The sequence below is a fragment of the Pholcus phalangioides genome, unplaced genomic scaffold (genome assembly GCF_987345545.1).
Source record: "Pholcus phalangioides strain wild (caught in Gottingen) unplaced genomic scaffold, Ppha-v1.0 ptg000014l_1, whole genome shotgun sequence".
Lineage (NCBI taxonomy): Eukaryota > Metazoa > Arthropoda > Arachnida > Araneae > Pholcidae > Pholcus > Pholcus phalangioides.
This window is the reverse complement of record NW_028301607.1, coordinates 13,805,476-13,826,104: the sequence shown is the minus strand read 5'-3', so window position 1 is coordinate 13,826,104 and position 20,629 is coordinate 13,805,476. Positions and strand designations below refer to the sequence as shown.

At 37.2% G+C, this 20,629-nt stretch overlaps 1 protein-coding gene across 1 annotated transcript in view; it reads left to right on the top strand.

The window, feature by feature from the left end:
* The window catches only part of LOC149078195 (uncharacterized), a 59,782-nt gene that overhangs the window by 8,492 nt on the left and 30,661 nt on the right, over positions 1-20,629 (top strand). The window contains exons 3-7 of the mRNA XM_089241786.1: positions 7,456-7,656; positions 7,765-7,898; positions 10,112-10,215; positions 14,497-14,951; positions 18,918-19,061. Coding sequence (XP_089097912.1) covers positions 7,456-7,656; positions 7,765-7,898; positions 10,112-10,215; positions 14,497-14,951; positions 18,918-19,061 — 1,038 coding nt within the window. The remainder of the gene's footprint in view (positions 1-7,455; positions 7,657-7,764; positions 7,899-10,111; positions 10,216-14,496; positions 14,952-18,917; positions 19,062-20,629) is intronic.

The following is a 20,629-nucleotide window of genomic DNA, read 5'->3' as shown; positions in this document are numbered from 1 at the left end:
TGATGATCAACAACAGTCAACCTGTGCAGCGATCGGACATCCGATGTTGTTAGCTTTTCCGTAAATACCAGAGGAGTTTTCTCAGTTGAGAACCGGAACACCTTGATCAGTTCCTGGGGGCCTCTCGGTTGAGGGCCAGACCACCTTGCTCAGCTCCGGGGGGCCTCTTGGTTGAGGGCTGGACCACCTTGACCAGCTCCGGGGGCCTCTCGGTTGAGGGCCGAACCACCTTGATCAGCTCCGGGGGCCTCTCGGTTGAGGGCCGAACCACCTTGATCAGCTCCGGGGGCCTCTCGGTTGAGGGCCGGACCACCTCGATCAGCAATGAAGAACTTTGACTGTGAAGATTGTTTTATATTTTGATTCCGGACCTGCCGGAAAACGGATTCAAATATTGTAGATTATTGCATTTTAACAATTCAGCCTAAGGCCAATAGATACGATAGTAAGACGGTGAACCGTCCTACTAGAGGGCTTCAGTTGAGCAGAACAAGATTAGACGAACGCGGAATCAGCTCTGTTACAACGTACGGCCGGTATTTAAAGGAAAAACATCCGACCGCACGTGTCTGATCAAGCCAATCGGCTTCAAGGTCACCTCATTTGCATGCGATCGCAGGCGAACATCACGATCGGCCTTGATCGTCGCCATACGATCACAGCTGCAGACTAGTAACATTTGTGACAAAGATAACGTGACGGTGACTACGGACTTTTACGCCGGGGGATCATCGGCACGTTACATTCCCCCTGCCACCAGAAAGAAAAATTCTTAAGAATTTTTCTAAGGCCCAGTTTTCCTAACAATCCATATCCCGAGGAAAAAGAAACCTATCGAAAACATGAAATGCAATATAATAAACAATCCCGCATTAAATACACACTATCAATACACTAAAAATATCAAAAATCCCGCATGAAATACACTAACTATAATTATACACTCAAACAAAAACTTCAAATCCCGCATGAAATCGCAACACCAAAATACAATATATAGATATAGGGCCCTGCCCTATCAACCTTCCGAAAACTTCAATTTCCTCACCACTACCTCAAAATATCACACCAAATATCACATTTATCTAAAAACCGCAAAACACAAAAACACACTATCCCCTCCAAAATACATGAAATAACATTTCCCTCCAAAATACATGAAATATCATTTCCCTCCAAAATACACATTATACACACTAATTTCGACAGGCACTCCCCCCTCTCCTACAGGATCATGCAACCGGAGAAAAAGTCCTTAGTCTCAACATTTAAATATTGAAAATGACTAGAATATAAAATCACAAAACGACTAGAACATTAAATCTCATTTTCGCAAAATCTAGATTTGACCTTGATCAGATGATCGCCCGAATTTTACGGCGTACTATGATTATTTGCATTCATTTCCAAGATCAATGTTAAAAAAAAATTTTTAGCGAAAGTACTTTCCACCCGCGATTTGCCACATTTACTGAATCTGGTCGAGCTCCCAAAATTGTAACGTATTGCGACCAGATCCCGGTCGAGCTCCCAAAATTGCAACGTCCCTTATGGGAGTTGCTTGCCCGGTTCGAAATATCCAGCAATAAAGTGGCAAACGACAAGTGGAAAATAATTAGAAACAAACTTTCGCATGAAATATTATTATTTATTCAATTAATTATATGGGTTAGTTAATTTTAACAATGGATTAGTATATCTTGGAGCCCTCTATTTGACACTAGCAGTAAAGATACTGGCTCACCAATTGATGATCAACAACAGTCAACCTGTGCAGCGATCGGACATCCGATGTTGTTAGCTTTTCCGTAAATACCAGAGGAGTTTTCTCAGTTGAGAACCGGAACACCTTGATCAGTTCCTGGGGGCCTCTCGGTTGAGGGCCAGACCACCTTGCTCAGCTCCGGGGGGCCTCTTGGTTGAGGGCTGGACCACCTTGACCAGCTCCGGGGGCCTCTCGGTTGAGGGCCGAACCACCTTGATCAGCTCCGGGGGCCTCTCGGTTGAGGGCCGAACCACCTTGATCAGCTCCGGGGGCCTCTCGGTTGAGGGCCGGACCACCTCGATCAGCAATGAAGAACTTTGACTGTGAAGATTGTTTTATATTTTGATTCCGGACCTGCCGGAAAACGGATTCAAATATTGTAGATTATTGCATTTTAACAATTCAGCCTAAGGCCAATAGATACGATAGTAAGACGGTGAACCGTCCTACTAGAGGGCTTCAGTTGAGCAGAACAAGATTAGACGAACGCGGAATCAGCTCTGTTACAACGTACGGCCGGTATTTAAAGGAAAAACATCCGACCGCACGTGTCTGATCAAGCCAATCGGCTTCAAGGTCACCTCATTTGCATGCGATCGCAGGCGAACATCACGATCGGCCTTGATCGTCGCCATACGATCACAGCTGCAGACTAGTAACATTTGTGACAAAGATAACGTGACGGTGACTACGGACTTTTACGCCGGGGGATCATCGGCACGTTACATTCCCCCTGCCACCAGAAAGAAAAATTCTTAAGAATTTTTCTAAGGCCCAGTTTTCCTAACAATCCATATCCCGAGGAAAAAGAAACCTATCGAAAACATGAAATGCAATATAATAAACAATCCCGCATTAAATACACACTATCAATACACTAAAAATATCAAAAATCCCGCATGAAATACACTAACTATAATTATACACTCAAACAAAAACTTCAAATCCCGCATGAAATCGCAACACCAAAATACAATATATAGATATAGGGCCCTGCCCTATCAACCTTCCGAAAACTTCAATTTCCTCACCACTACCTCAAAATATCACACCAAATATCACATTTATCTAAAAACCGCAAAACACAAAAACACACTATCCCCTCCAAAATACATGAAATAACATTTCCCTCCAAAATACATGAAATATCATTTCCCTCCAAAATACACATTATACACACTAATTTCGACAGGCACTCCCCCCTCTCCTACAGGATCATGCAACCGGAGAAAAAGTCCTTAGTCTCAACATTTAAATATTGAAAATGACTAGAATATAAAATCACAAAACGACTAGAACATTAAATCTCATTTTCGCAAAATCTAGATTTGACCTTGATCAGATGATCGCCCGAATTTTACGGCGTACTATGATTATTTGCATTCATTTCCAAGATCAATGTTAAAAAAAAATTTTTAGCGAAAGTACTTTCCACCCGCGATTTGCCACATTTACTGAATCTGGTCGAGCTCCCAAAATTGTAACGTATTGCGACCAGATCCCGGTCGAGCTCCCAAAATTGCAACGTCCCTTATGGGAGTTGCTTGCCCGGTTCGAAATATCCAGCAATAAAGTGGCAAACGACAAGTGGAAAATAATTAGAAACAAACTTTCGCATGAAATATTATTATTTATTCAATTAATTATATGGGTTAGTTAATTTTAACAATGGATTAGTATATCTTGGAGCCCTCTATTTGACACTAGCAGTAAAGATACTGGCTCACCAATTGATGATCAACAACAGTCAACCTGTGCAGCGATCGGACATCCGATGTTGTTAGCTTTTCCGTAAATACCAGAGGAGTTTTCTCAGTTGAGAACCGGAACACCTTGATCAGTTCCTGGGGGCCTCTCGGTTGAGGGCCAGACCACCTTGCTCAGCTCCGGGGGGCCTCTTGGTTGAGGGCTGGACCACCTTGACCAGCTCCGGGGGCCTCTCGGTTGAGGGCCGAACCACCTTGATCAGCTCCGGGGGCCTCTCGGTTGAGGGCCGAACCACCTTGATCAGCTCCGGGGGCCTCTCGGTTGAGGGCCGGACCACCTCGATCAGCAATGAAGAACTTTGACTGTGAAGATTGTTTTATATTTTGATTCCGGACCTGCCGGAAAACGGATTCAAATATTGTAGATTATTGCATTTTAACAATTCAGCCTAAGGCCAATAGATACGATAGTAAGACGGTGAACCGTCCTACTAGAGGGCTTCAGTTGAGCAGAACAAGATTAGACGAACGCGGAATCAGCTCTGTTACAACGTACGGCCGGTATTTAAAGGAAAAACATCCGACCGCACGTGTCTGATCAAGCCAATCGGCTTCAAGGTCACCTCATTTGCATGCGATCGCAGGCGAACATCACGATCGGCCTTGATCGTCGCCATACGATCACAGCTGCAGACTAGTAACATTTGTGACAAAGATAACGTGACGGTGACTACGGACTTTTACGCCGGGGGATCATCGGCACGTTACAGTTTACAGCAGAGTGGTCTGTCCGCAAGACGTCCATTGCTTCGTCTACCCTTCACGCAGAACCACAGACGTCTCCGCCGCCAATGGTGCGATGAAAGAAGGATGTGGACGGCACAATGGAATGAAATTGTCTTTACTGACGAGTCACGCGTCTGTCTGCAACACCACGATGGTCGGATTCGAGTCTGGAGACACCGTGGAGAGAGGATGCTGAACAGCTGCGTTATGCACCGCCACACTGGTCCTGCACCGGGTATTATGGTATGGGACGGTATTGGATATCACTCTCGCACTCCTCTAGTACGCATTGCCGGTACTTTAAAAAGCCAGCGCTACATCTCCGAGGTGTTGGAGCCAGTTGTCCTTCCTTACCTTCAGGGCTTGCCCACAGCCATATTTCAACAGGATAATGCGCGACCACACGTGGCATGCATTGTCCAAAGGTTCTTCGTCAATCGCCAGATTGAATTGCTTCCCTGGCCAGCTCGCTCTCCGGATCTTTCGTCGATAGAAAACATGTGGTCCATGGTTGCTCAACGATTGACCCAGATTACATCCCCAGTTGCCACACCAGATCAACTTTGGCAACGCGTGGAAGCTGCTTGGTCTGCTGTACCCCAAGAACACATCCAAAGTGTCTTTGAATCAATGCCGAGGCGTGTTGCAGCGGTGATCTCCAACAATGGCGGCTACTCTGGCTACTGATTTTGGCAGGAACCACACTTCACAGAAGTCTATAAATTTAATCATTTGATGCTTGGTCAACATGTTATCTGCAAAATAAATATTGTTGCGATATCTCTTGTCTTTCTTGGTGTTGCAATTTGGGTGGCCAGCAGTGTAATTGGTGGTGATAAATTGAGTATTCGTTGCAGTTATTCATTACAGTTGCTGAAGGCGAATAGCAGCATACCTGGATTGATTATGGTTGTCGCCTTCAGAAAGAAGATGAAATTGTTATCACAAGAATTTCATGTAATGTTTGATTGAACAGAATTTCGCACACCATTCACAAATTCACACTTAATTTTTAGAGTAAAACTTGAGTAAATTAGCTTTAAAAGAAAACTAGAAGACACGATTGTGAGAATTTTCACTGATAAGACCAGGTGCATCCCACCTTACATCTGACGCATTATTTGAATAGCTTACTTTGAAGTTGAAATTTAATATAATTTATTTCACAGGAATATTAAACATTTTTAAATATAATAATGAGCTGGTTAATGTGACCGACTGGTCTCAAGACAGTTAAGAGAGTGTGTGTGTGTCCTTATCTTTTGTCGCTTGCTGGACTAGGCAGGTGCCAGCGAGAAGCAGGTGCAAGAGTTCGCCACACGTACATTATGGATACACTACATGTACCGTTGAGTCACCTCACATCTTTTGCAGATTTCAAGGTATTCCCAAGGGGTGGAGGCATCTGGTGTTTATTTAAAACTGGAAGCCCATTTCCATTTGGCCCAGGGCTCATTGCACAACAATGCAAATCATTCTGCTTTGGGGTGATTCAGGATCTTTGCATTTTGTTAGATTTTAATTTTACCCATATCTGATGATCAACATTTTTGAAATGCACATTTTATTATATAAGAGGAAATTATATATATTATTTGGCCATAAAAGAGGGGAGACCGCATCTGAAGGGTCTGTTAAGAGGAGTTTTACTGTATTACAATTTTTCCTTTGACCATAAAAAGCTTCAGATTTTCAATGGTGCACCTCAATCCATAAGTTGAACAACATAATCGGTATTAAGTGGTACACATTCTTGATGCACCCGAGCTGAACAATTTTGAAATGGGCATGAAATTATCCAAAAAAGAGGATAGGAAAAACAATTTTCAAAATAAACTTTAATTCGTCTTTCTTCAAAGACGAAAGCAACTTAGTTGAAAAAAAAGTCTGACTTCTTATATAAGTCTTCCAAACTAAATTTGCTCATACAAAAATCAGGATTTTTCCTTCCAACTTCGAATTATCCAAAAAATTTAAAGGAGGAAAATCAAATTAAGCAAGGAGTTTTAACATTAAATTAAATGGAAAACCCAAGGGGAGTTTGTGAAAGTTTGGATTATCCAAAATTTGAATTAACCAAGTTGTATTGTATTTTTCATTTAAAATTCTATTAATTTATCAGAATTTTTTTTTTTTTTTTTTTTTGTGTTTGTGGGTTTGAGCTTTGTTCAAAAAGTATCCCACTATAGTTTTTCATGTTTAAACCAATGAAGCTAGAGAGGTGTGGTTTAATGCACATATGTAGACAATCCTAGTGTGTATGCTTGATTTTTTTTCTGGCTGCAGAAGCTGCCAGTCGCCAGCAGACTCGTATCCCACCAAGTGTAAGTGAGCATCATCAAATTTCAGTTTTTGACAAAATGGCACACAAAAACTTGAACAGCGCTGCTGCATTGAATTTTGTGTGAGGATTAGTGATTCTCGAGTGGAAAAAGATTCAATGGACCTTCTGAGATGAAGAAATGGTAGCTACACCAATAAAGGAGTGATACAGCTGCTTCATAGATGGCTGCACATTAATGGAAAGTGATGCATGTATGAATGTGGCCCTCAGCATTCAGAAATGATATCCTTATTAACCAAGTGAGGACTCTGATCATGATTTGATGATTCTGCATCACCAGAGAAGTTACAGACAAGGTGAACATTAGCATTAGACCTGTCTGTTCCATTTTGACAGACAATTTTGTCTTCAGGAGATACAATGTCAAAGTCATACATACCGTCTTCCTTGACTCCTGTGGCTTGGTTCATCGCAAGTATGCACCGCACAGCACAGTCTTCACCGAAGAGTACCACCAAGAGGTTCTGTGTCATGATTGGCAGCTCCATCACAATGAATGCAGTAGCATCGTTCGAGTTTTTCCTGACATTTTGTCAAAAATGGAAATGCAACAGTGCTCACTTACACTTTCTCACTTCTCTGCTAGTGACTGGCAGCTTCTGCATGAAGAAAAAAATTTAAGCATGTGCATTCTTGGATTGCCTACATATGTGCATCAAATCCCTAGCTTCATCAGTTCAAATACGAAAAATTATGTTGGATACTTTTGAACAAAGCTCATATTTTTGAAATTGTGAATGTGTACAAGAAGAATTTATGGTAATTTACTGGTTTATTTTCAAATAAACCAGTACTAACTTCAAGTAAACTAACTCATGAAATTGAACTTGAATTTCTTTGAATTATTATTGCAGAACGAAGTGAAAAAAAAACAGTATGCATTGGAAGGGCAGGTGAAGATGCTGAGTGATTCATTGGACAAAGCATTCAGGGAGCTAAATCAGGAACGCCTCAACAGGGATCAGATCATCAAAGAAAAGTTAGAAGAATATAAGCTGAAGCAACAGGACATGAAAAAAGAAATTGACAAACTGCAAACAGCTCTTCATTTCAAGGTATAGTGTGTGATTATCAAGATTTGGCACTGTGTTACTGTTTCAGAATGTTATCGATTATAGAATTTCTTTATTATAATACTGTATTCTTTTATAATCATTTATTAGGAACAAGAAATCAAAACAGCTCACAGCAATGCATATTTGAATAATGTGAAAGGTAGAGATCCTGGATTTTCACAATTCCAGCAACAATTTGCTGTTTCTCCTAGTAGGAGTCCAAACAACCAGTTTCTTAGCAGGTAAATTTTAATAGTTGATTATGTATATGTTACGGTAAAGTGATAAATCGGTTATATTATGCATAATCGTCACGATCATCTCTATAAGTTTGACAAGTTTGTCACTTTTACCGTCAGTTATTCATGATACCCAAGCATCATTGGTAAATTTTGGTAAATATACCTACTTGAAATTTATTGCTTTTACCAGCATAATATCCTAGTGTGATTGGTGAGTTTGATAAATATAAAAAAAATTCGTATGAGTGTATGTTTGATAAATATAGTCGGACACTGATATAACCAACTCTCACTTATGGATAACACATTCACATTTCATGATTAAATGATTAAAATTATGATTTCATGATTGAAAATTCATTGATTTGAAGAAGTTGTTAAATGGGAGTTTGTTGTATTGGAGTACAACTGCAAAATTTGTTAAACAGGTGTTTATTATATTAGGGTATGATTACAAACATTTTTAAATGAGAGTTAATTATAGCTGATCTGGGTATGATTGCAACATTTTTGGAAGTACAATTGTAAAAGGAAGGAAAAAAGAAGTAGAAGAGGGGAAAAAACTGCAATCGATTTTTCTTTCACTCTTTCACCTTCCCTTGTATGTTGTATTCTATATGTTGTCATTCCTATAGTAGAAAGATGCATATAAAATGTGGGGGGGGGGGGAACAGCTTCTGTTTATTTAGGGTTGCCAAATTTGTCAATGACTAACTAGAGTATTATGCATAATTGCCGGTAAATGTGATAAATTTTGTGAAATTTATCAAACTTACCAAAATGGTCTCTGATTATGCACAATGATCCGAATTTATCACATCTACTATAACCGATCACATATTAACTGTAAAAGCCTGAAGAGACTATCCAAACTCGGGACTTACCAGAGTAGGCTACTACTACTAAACCAGACATACACCTCGTCCATATTCCTCTGCAGAACTTCTAATGAATTGGTACATGTTGGAATGTGTGTGTACCTATAGCGAACCTTCCGGGAAGTTTGTTTCTTTATAATGCTTGTTATGTATTGCTGCCATCTGCAATCAGTTTTTTTAAACTATGAGTTTTTTATCAACTCATAGTGAGTGAAGTGTAATGAATGAATGAATTATACCGTTGTAGGCCTGTTGCTCTTTGCGATGAGACTTTTTAACAGAGAGATCGGTTCACATTCACACCTCAAAGTTTGAAACCGCAGAAAACCAGAGTAGGCTGTAAAAAACCAAAATCTAAACATTCTCAAGCATCATTATTATTAGTTAATAATTAATATTTCTTGAAACACTTACGTTGTTTCATTCATTCACAGAATATGTTTAATTAATACTATTATTTGATAATCAAATAAGTGCCATATTTTTTTGCATGAACATAAGCCTTGGCAGTATAAAAAAGCATTGGCAAAAAAAGTTTGGCATATGCACAGGGCCGGATCTTGAATCCTGCAAACTACGCTGCCGCAGAAGGCACCAACTGAAAGGGTCAGATTATTTAGGGTGCCAACTGAAGGGGAGTGCTATTTCTCGGGTGATAACCGAAGGGGGGTGCTATTTTTAGGGTGACAACCGAAGGGAAGGGATTTTTTTAGCTGATTTTTTTGTAATCAAAATATTATTTGCTTACACTTGAAAAATGTCCAAAACCTGCCCCGCATATGCACCTCATTTCTGTGAGAGCTGCACATTTTCCAGGAAAACTTCCACATGAACCTTATCATAATTACTATTTTTTGCATATTCCACAAACAGATCAATTCACTTTGCTGAAATTTGAATGTTAATGATAATGGTCATAATAAATATCTTTAAAAATTCATTTTTTGAAACAAAAATTGCCTTTCTTAATTTTTTCTTTAGCTGAATAGTGTTGAGGTCTCAATGATAAGGGCAGGGAAATGTTATCTGTCTACAGATATTACCTCTTCAAACATTTGAATAGCTTTATTTTGCTAAAATGAAAATTCAGGACAGAAACATTTTTTTCAAGAATAAAAGAATTGTTTGTTAATTTTTGAAAAATTTTTGTTTTCTGTATTGGCATATAGTGAATACTATGGTTCATTTGTTTTTTTTTATTATTATTGTTCAGAGCATTTTATGTTACTGTTTTCCAGTGATTTACTCTCACATGTGGCACATTTCATAGTTTAAGCTGTGTTTTTCTTATTAAGATAAATATAATCCAAATTTAACTCTCTCCGTATAAATTAGGTTCTGTTTCAAGAAGAGTTCTGTGTCACTAACAGAGGCTGCTGTACAGACTGTGGGTCAACCAAATGATTCTTGTGATGTTTTGAACCTGTTTTCTAATCAAGGTATTCATTTTTGCTCCTGCTGTAACTCTTCTGTTTTTTATTTTTGTTTGGCTTCCTTCTTTTAGCTGTAAACTATAAAAAAATTGACTCGTAAGGTTTTTCTCTTTTTTTCCATGCTGCACCAAGTTTTCGTCCTAGTATGCTTCATCTTCAAAGGAGGTGAAAAAATATACTGTAGAACCTCATTCTAACGGACTAATGGGGGGGGGGGGCTAAAGGTTGTCCATTTTAATGAAAATACAGTTTATATAACAAATAATTCTTATAGGGGGTGTAATGCGACAAGGTGTACGTCAATGTACAGCAGTTAGCTGTGAAAGTATTTATTACAGTGAAACTATCGAGACAAGTTATTTTCCATACTAGACAGGTTTTTGTTTTATAAACGTGCACACAAAAATATATGCAGTAGTTTATTTCTGTCATTTGAGAAACTTAAATTCTTAGAACATCAATCCCAGCAAATCATCATCAAATCAACAAAATCACCATAATTACTATAAACCAAATGCATATTATTATATTAAATTTTTTCATGTTTGCTGTTTAAAATTACTATACATTTGAAATTTCGTGTTTAATGCACTAATAGATAAACTTCAATATCAAACATTCTCCTGAATAGCAATAAAATCAATACTTACTTTTGTGAAATATGGAAAATTTTTAATATTTAAAAAAAATTGAGAAATTTTGTACCTTTTTAAAAGTAGTCACAAAATAAAATCAAAAACGATATATTATATAGAGATATATTATATCTCTGCAACACTTAAATTTTGCCTTTCTCTTGCCTTTATGACCTCCATTTTTGTATTCAAATCAGAGATGTGCTTCTTGCGGCTGGTCGCCATCTCTACTCTGAATGAAATACATGTGCTAAAAAAACGGTATCAGTAAATTTTAAATAATAATTGTCTGCCGAACTAGTTTAAATGGAAATTAACCGTTTAAAGGCCATGTTCCATAAATAGAACATAGTTTTTATTTGCAAAAATGTCAGATAAAAACTGATTCAAACATTTCCGTTTTCAGTTCAAAGTATTTTTTTAATAGATTTGGAAACTTCAGGTTAGCATAAACTTTTTTGACAGAATTTAAAATTTGACATTTTTTTGGGTGTTTTTTCAATTTCAATTAAAGTTTGTCAAAATTTCAATTTTGAAGGAAATTGAAAATTATTTTGTGTGTTTCCACCACTTAATACATCAATCAAAGTAAATTAGGTAGTTTTTGTAGACAAGCTACGTGCATTCAAAAATGTATGTTCCATTTATAGAACATTGGCCTTTCAAGAGAGCGGGATTTTAGAGATATCTAATGTGGAGCACGCTGCTTCGATTTTCTTGTTCGAACCACAGGCTGTTGTCATTCGACATTTGTATGGGGGCTAATTCTGGGTAATATGACACAGAAGAATGTATTTTCTGGGGCAGATTGTTTATATTGGGTGATTACTCCCTTTTTTATTGGATTCTTAGAAATGCATGCTTTTCAAACCGCAGACTAATCAAACCAAGATCGCCAATTGTGAAGCTGTGGGATGTTTAGGAAACTCCAACAGAACCAGTTCAGATAGGTATTGAGCATTCACCCTGTTTCCAAGAAGTAAAAGAGTTGCCTAAGGTCGGGATTACACTATAAAAGTTTGATAAAATCCCTTTTATGAAACTTGAAAAATCCAGTAAATAAAGCTCATAGGTTACATTCTAGCGAATGCAACCAATAATTTTACTGGTTAGATTTTTCAAATTTTATAAAAGAGCTTTTAGAAAACTTTTATAATGTAATCCCAGCCTAACAAAAAGGGGATCAGTACTACTTAACTTCCTCCCATCCAAAAGATGAAAACTTGCACTTATCAAAAATTTTTTCCATTTCGGCAGTTTTTTTTATCTAAAAATCCACTAAATGTGCCTTCAGTTTCCAGGTTAGACCCTTGGGGCTCTGTGTCCACTTGAGGAAAAACAAACAACAGTAAATTTGAAAAAACTAACTATATGTATTTTTAAATAATAAAAATAAAACAGTAACTTTGATGAATAAATAAAAAATAGGCCTACTGGCTCCATCGTAGAAATTATAGACCCAAATGGGCTCCACGAGTCAAAAAGGGTGAGAACTGCTGCACTAGGCTATTTTTCTCTTCCATTCAAGACAGGTTTCACTGTTCCTATCAAATAAAAGCAGACTTCACACACACACAACATAAGTTGAATTTAACCCTAGAATACTAACTAAAAAAAGCTGATAAAAACTGCATGTTGACTTCTATGTCTCAGAGACGTAGAGTTAGTATTCTAGGGTTAAAAAGATGTGTATGAAAACACTGCATTGATCTTAATTTTTCTAGCTAATGAGTGGTATGAGTTATTCAGTGCATTGATGTTTACACAAAACAACATAATGATCAATGTTTAATCGCTTACTTGGAAATGTAAAACTTTTCAGATAAAATAATCACCCTTTATTATTAAAATTTTCTTAACTGAGCGATTTCTGTTATAATGAGGTGGTCTACTGCAAAAATGGTGGATGTGTGGAAAACTTGATGACAATGAAGATGCAATATCATTAGTCCCTTTATGAAATGTTTTTATTAACTAGAAACTGATGTGCATAGAAAATGATCTTTCTATATAAATATGGTAATTGGTTTGAATAAAACACAGCAATTTCTTTTTTACCTATGGAAAGTGGAGTCTGATTAGCAATATGGTTTCATATGATGAAAACATTTGATTGTCAACAACATTTGGGTATTCAAAAACTTCAAGGAAGTGAGAATGTTTTTTTTTTAAACAGGGTGGATCGTGTGTTTCAGCAGGTGCAGTAAGTGTCATCGTTAATCATAATGAATGACATTATTAATCACAATAAACATCATACTGATGAACACCACTTTTGCTATTGTTTGAAAAGATTGTCCATTTGGGGTGGCTACACATGCAACTGTAAGCTAAACAAGCATTGCTTGTTCAACTTTTTTTGTACAAGTATGCAGAATTTCCCTTTCGCCACCACACGGTGTAATTATGCTTGCACAAGAATCAATTTGTAGCCTACCTGGAATATGTTTATCTTGGGCAATGATGTGCTTGTTTTTGTTGCTTTTTTCCTTGCGTACAGAAAAGAACAATGACAAAAGATGGAAGCACCAAGCAGAGCTTACTGAAGACTGATACAGGTACTCAAATGGTGCACACCTTCAGTTTCACTGGAACAACTATTCATAATCAAAATTCATTCAACCTTCAAGCCACTTGTACAGTCAAAGTGCTTGGGCAAAATTCTCCTACAGGTGCTCAAGCTACTAGTGTGCAACTGCAGCTAGTGTGCAATGGTAAATTTTCCTGCCAGAGATGTTACACCTTTCTTACAGTATTCTCCATCCTTGCAAGTCCATTCATTGTTATTCAGCAATCAAGTAAAAAGCTGTGTTCATCAATATGTTGTTCTCTGCTCTAGTACCTAAAAACTACCTATATTCAAAAACAGATCATTGACTTTCATTAAAATGTTTTCTCTGAAATACTGTTGATTGCTGTGAAACCTTTGCACCATATGCTTGCTACATTTCATATGCTTCTGTAGTAAATTTCTACATACTTCTACACACGAATATGAAAAAGTAACGGGCCACATTTTCTTTCTGCAAAAAAAGAACTTGTGCTTTTATCCATCCAAATAAATTTCCAGATTTACTTACAATTTTTTCCACCCCCCACCCCCAGCAGACAATATCCGAGACATCATCCTTGCTTTACTTTGATTCCATATAGTCCTTGCATTTTTGAAAATAGATTGATTATTTTTTCCTTTTTTGACTGGTCATATTTTTCAAAATGGTGAATTAGTTTGATGATGGCACGTGGATTTATGTATATTTAAAGTCATTGTGATACACACTGTCATTTACTATGCTGAGGTATTTTTCTCGTGGGGGAAAAAGTATACTAGTTAATCCTACAAAATCCTAGCTAATCCTACAGAGTTTAAATTTAGGATGTTGCTATACAAATGTTGTATGACTGCTGTAAAAGAAAACAATTTTTGCCACAAATAATATCCAACATATGAAAATCAGACACACAAAAAAATCAATCAGACACACAAAGTTATAATTAAGAATTCATAAATTCCCATCTGCACCATTACTACTACTGGTATCTATGTCTCTGTGCATTGGATTAAGCATAAATTATGGAGACAATATTTTGATCGTGTAAATTCGTGTGATGTTAAAATTTGTTCATAATGATAATGATTTTTGTATTTCAGGAAAGCCAAAGGGAAGCGAGATCGCATCAAGGCTTTTATATAACAAGAAAGACTCCAGTAATGGAAATCATGCATTAAGTGTAGCTTCATCAGCTAGTAATTTATTGGTAGCCACTCTTCCTAATATAGCCAAACTGAATATTTACTCGGATGTTAACGATCTATGGCGCTCTTATGATGCTTGCCTTAAACAGCATCTTTCTTTTTTGCAAACTGCTGCTCAGAGGCAGAACCCTGTTCTTTTAAAGAAAATTAAGCGTCCTGATTCATATGCAGCCCATAGTTCCATCACAAAACAACAACGAAGGTCATCTTTTGAAGAAGAAATGGAAAAGCAGCATCATATGGTTGTTTCGTGTCTGAGAGATATCAGTGAGCTTTTGCTGTTCCAATGTCCAAAAGAGGGTAGCAACACTTCTTCCTCATCAGCTGCTGCCCAGGAATGCAGTGAGCAGGTTGCTATAATCCTTTTTTTTTTCATCTATTGTATTCTCATTTTATTTTGTATGAAAAATTAATTTTTAATACCAAGGCATTAGAACCTGAGCTCAATATCATCAGAGGATAGCCCTAGATTGGGGATTTTAGATTAAACTTATAGACAACATTTTTTATAAATCAAGAAATTTTTTTTTCAGAATTGTCTATTGATTCAAGATAAATTTTTACATAACATTTTATCGATGTTTTTTATTCAGAATTGGATCTATTCTTTCTCATTTCGGCTTCAATGTTTCATTTATAACTTCCAAAAATTTCTCTTTGAGACCTTCTAAAGACCTTATAACAGTGAATTAACAATAGAGGGGGTATTTGTTTTATGACAAAAAGATCATTGGCAGTATGATTAAAAGAACTCATCAGATATGGAATGAAAATCATAGATTCAATTTCTTAAAAGCTTGGATCAGCCAAAACATAAAATCTCCAGCCTATTTAGACTTCTACAAAGGAAGCTACATTGAGAAACATTTGGTTAACTCTTTAAAGTCCTGTTCACATGTGCAAATATTGCGGTAGCATTGGGAGTGCTAGTACCCGCTTGACAACTTTTTTCCTTTGTAAGGAAAGAAATGGAAAGCAGTCATTGGTGAAAATTCTTGAAACAGGTTTTAAACCCGCTTTTTCTATTTCCCATGTGAACGGAGCTTTTGTGGCATGGAACAAGATATCTCATTTCCTCTTATTTTCACATTAGCAAGCCCAGATACTTTGCCGAGTTGATTTCTCAAAGAAACACCTTCCCCCCATACGCCTTAGTTTGCACCTGCTGAAAAGCAAAATAAAGCCTGCTTCATTAAAAATAGATTTGGGAATTTGAAGAGGGTTCATCGATTTTTGCGTAGGGCAGACCGGGGTAGGTTAGCAATCAGCTTCTGGTTTCTGCCAGGAACCTCTGATCAGCACTAGTGTCATAGTGCATCATTTTGCAAGCTACTCCAAGCACTACATCGTGAAATTCAAGTTGTTGTTCGTTCGTCTTCAAGCAGTACCTAATTTTTTCGTCGTCATTTTTCCAAAAAAAATTACTACCACTTCCAAAGACGCCAGCCATAAAAAGAATCAAACAGGGTCAAAAGAAAATCTGAAGTCCCGGCATACAGTCCATAAGAAAGATGCTAAGGGAAGAAAAAGAACAAGAAAAGAACAAAAAAAATTAAAAACTCCAGAAAGGTTGTAAACCAAAAGCAATGAGAAGCGACAGCCAAAGAAAAGAGAAAAGCAAAAAATCCAACTCGAGCCCAAGAGGGAAATAAGGGAGAGTTAGTCTTTGCTGACTCTGATGACAGAGAGGGTCTTTGGACTAGATGATGAGGATGACTAAGGTAAACTTATTCCATTTTTAACAAACATGCCATCAACATCAGCGGGTTGAGAAGAGTTCAGCTGGCAAAATTCCTCCTGAGCTTGAGGAAGCTCATGAACCTGACCCACCTACATTAAATTTTAATGGAAGAAATTCTAAGCAAGTCAACCTAGTAGGGTTGTCACCTAGGTGACTGTGTGTTTCCATGTTATACTATAGCATAGCTGCCAAGTCTCCCGAATTTTTCGGGAATCTCCCGAATTTTACCTTCATCGCTCGACATCCCGAAAAGTTCTTAAATCTCCCGAATTTTTACGAAAATCAAAAAAATCCCTAATTGTCCCTTAAAATTCCCTACTTCATTAAAAAAAAATCCCCGCTTATGAAAACAATCCCTAAGGAATTTCTTGTGGGGCATCTTTTTTTCCCTTTCGAAATGACGTCACACGTCGTAAATGGGGAAATTCCCTTTTTAAGGAAGTTTTACAAACCCTCTGATGGTAACAAGAAAGTTGTTTGTCTTATCGTGCAGGGAAATGACTTAGCAGCCAATAGTCCTGGATAATAATTGAAGATTATAGTCACGCGCATGTGGTCAAAATTTCTTTTGTTATAACGTGCGATATAACAAAACACGAATACTGATAAGCAAAAACATATTTAATCTATTTTAAAGATACTTATTCCGATGAATTTCCTTTCATCAAACGTTCCAGAAGAGGGCCGACTTTTCCTTTTTGTACAAGTTGTGTTACGGACATAAACATCGGGTATGGAAAGACTACCATCATCACTCGTGAAATTAAAAAAAAAACATCAAGCAAGTGTCACAAAAAGTCAGTGTTCTTCAAAAATTGACGGTGTTTTCCTTCATCTTCCGATGATTTTGGGGTCATTCGCGCAGAATGTTTGTTCACAGCGTTTCTGATTGAACACAATATTTATTTTTACATCATTGAAGTTTTGGCCCCCAATTTCACTTGTTTTTTGCGTAGGAATTTTATTCCCAAGGGTTTAACTTTTATGTGTGTAAAATCCCTATTTTAATTTGACTTCAGTTTTTGAGTAGGGATTTTATTCCCTACGCTCTAACTTTTATATTTGGAAAATCCCTATTTTATTTGGAAAAATCCCTATTGTATTTATTAGGGAGTGGTTTTAGCAAAAAATACGGGTTTGCGCGAAAATCTCCCGAATTTTCATTTTCAAAAGTTGGCAGCTATGCTATAGAAAGAAAAAGCTGTTGTGTTGTAGTCTTATACCGTGGAAGGAGATAATCTGGAAGAGTGATTAGAGTCATTGTGTTGGATGAAGAGAATGTTCTGGTTACCACGATGGAGGTGTTGGGGAGTATACTAGGCCTGGGCCCAAAAACAAAAATGAAGTTTTGTATAAAACCGTCTACGGTGTGCACAATGTACACGGGGATGGCGGGAACAACGCACCGCATGATTTCCAGGAACCGTCACCGCCGCAATCACATGAGGAGGACGAACGGGTCAAAGATGCAACGAAGGATCCCAATCCGTTCATGGACGAAACGCGTTCAGAAGCTTCTCAGGGAGATGTTGGGAAATGAACGGACATCATCGACATTACTGATACGTAGGTCGGAGATGCATTGCGATTTCTTGTGAGGGAACAAAAAAAAATATATATATATAAATTATCAAATTAATTCAATACAGTTTCTTCACTTAAGTTCTTGTGAACATCTAACGGTGAGAATGAGTACTTGGTAGACTCGAAATTTCATTAACTTTATTACTTACTTGTGATACCAATGTAGTTAGTTTTGAAATGCTATAATTAACAGTAGGTAGGTAATTAGCTTGCTCTTCTTAGTTACCTTATTCAAACACCCTTTGTTCATAACCTACCAGCTAAGATTTTTTTTTTATTTGAAGCACTTATGTTTGTGATCTTACATTAGAACGTTTAAGTTCTAAAAAAGTTCAAAAAATAGAACAAACAATTTAGTTTAAAGAGAGAATATCAAAACTGATTCAAGACCGAATTTATAACAAGTGAGACTGCTTTAATGTCTGATTTGATGGCTAATTCCTTCTACTATGTTTGAAAGTATTCATTGAAGTAAATCATTGAAAATTAGGTTGCTTTGGCATTAGTTTATTACCTCTCTCTCATCACAGAAGTGGTGAGCCAACCTACCCGGCTGATGGGGCTGGTTGGCCAAACTTGACTTGATAACTTTCAAGCACTCTCAGCCTCCGAGTGTTAGATATTCAGGAATGAAAGAAAATAAATCAATGTATCCGAATAGATATAATTTCCATAGACACAATCAAAACTTTCATAACTAAACCACTCTCAAAAATATTAAACCGCAAACTGTTGCCAATGAGCCCTGGTCTCCCCTACTGCTTAAAGAGTTACTGATGGGAAATCATTTCCCATCATTTCGTACACTATCATTTCGTACGAAACATGGAATTGCTTTTGTCTCAATATGTTAAGTTACGTCGCTAACATACTAACAAATCAGATAATTTCACAAATGAAGGATGCATCGCCGCTAACTGTGCTTGTTTTGCCTTTTAAAGGTATGATTTATATTTTAGTAAAACTTATGTTTTACGTCTTATGTTTACAGGCTGCTAAAGTTATATCTGAAGCAGAATGCCTTGGTGGGTTTTCGAATCCCCTTTTCGCTGAAGATGACAAAATGGATGTTATACAAAAATATTTACCATGTTTGTCTCCTGTTCTTAGCTTGGCTAATTTTGAGACCTATCCGGTATGTTCAGTGTCATTTTTTCCTGCAAACTTTAAGGAAATTGTAATGTATAAAACAGTAGAAGTTTCATGTTTTATTTATTTTTGAGTATTTTTAAATAATTATTATTTTCTTCTTTTAATTTTCATGGGTTCCAATATACAGCAGTCGGTGATTGCACTGGACAACAAATTTTGACTACGTTTCTGTGTCTGAAACAAAAACAATAATTTCTTATGTAATCAGGTATTCTGAATATGAATTTGACCACAAGAAAGTTGGATTGGCTAGGGTTTTCTCTGAAATCCCACACTTAGTTACACATATAATAATGTAATACAATACATTGTGGAACGCAACATAATAGAAAAGAAATAAGTATGCAGAAAAAACAACACAAGTATATATATATATATATATACACACAGAAAGTGTACCAGTATATATAAAGGCTCAATATTCATAGAAACACAAATTTATTATGGCACAATTCAATTATCAGGATCTGTCAGGTTACTTTGTTTTTCATTGCACTTGTACTGAGTATAGAAGCATCTCTCACAATTGTCCAACAGTGGTCAGCCAACATTGGTTTACCATTTTTGCTGGTAATGTTCTATGGTTCTTACCATTTTTTCACCATACAATAATGCTTGTTGAACACTTTTTTCACTTTTAACAGAGTAATAACTTAAAAACAAGTATCAATGAAACTTTTCATGGGGATATTCATATTCAACAAGTCAAAATCATTTGCCTTTCCTTGGCAATGACAAAATATCTCACTACCTTGGAAGCAATACCTCTCTTTTCAGCAATGATAAGTCCAGAGATTTTGTAAGCACATTCCATGTTTCCCATCCTTTCTTTCAACCTGTAAGATCATCTGACAATAGGCAGTTCCATCTTCTGTTCATATTTTAATGACAAGGAGAAAAAAGATGGTACTTGAAATCTATCTTTATTCCTTCTCTTTGCCTATTTCAAGGTAGTGAAAAAATGTTCATTATGTATATATGTGAGGTTTGTTGAAAAAATATCTGACCATTATTCATAAAAAATACATTTAGACATGACAATCTTACATTCATATCCTTCAAAGTAGTCTCTTTAGGCTGCCACTGTCAAAAACGGTGCTGGAAAGTCTCTTTTGAGATGATCTGCAGCTACGCCATCACATTCTGCATGACAACTTCTCTGGAATTATCTGATCCCTTCTAAGAGCATTTTCAGCTTTGGGAAAAGCCAAAAGTCATGCAGAGCCATTTTGGGAGAGTTGGGAAGCATGGGTGTTTTTTGTTTGGCCAAGAAATTCTTTATCGAACGTGAAGAATAGGCAGGTGCATTATGGTGATGGAGCTGCCAGTTGCCTCCTGCCCACGGGTCTGGCCATTTGCATCTCGCCTCACAGAACCTCTTGTTTGTTCTCCATGGTGAAGATGATATGATTCAATGTTCCTGCATCACTAGGGTCGTCACTTTGTGGATGACGATCTCATTTCTGGAGAAGTTGAAGGGGACTACCAGAATATGTGCTTCACTCTCCATTAATGTGCAGCTATCTTTGAAGGGGTATTATCACTCCTCTA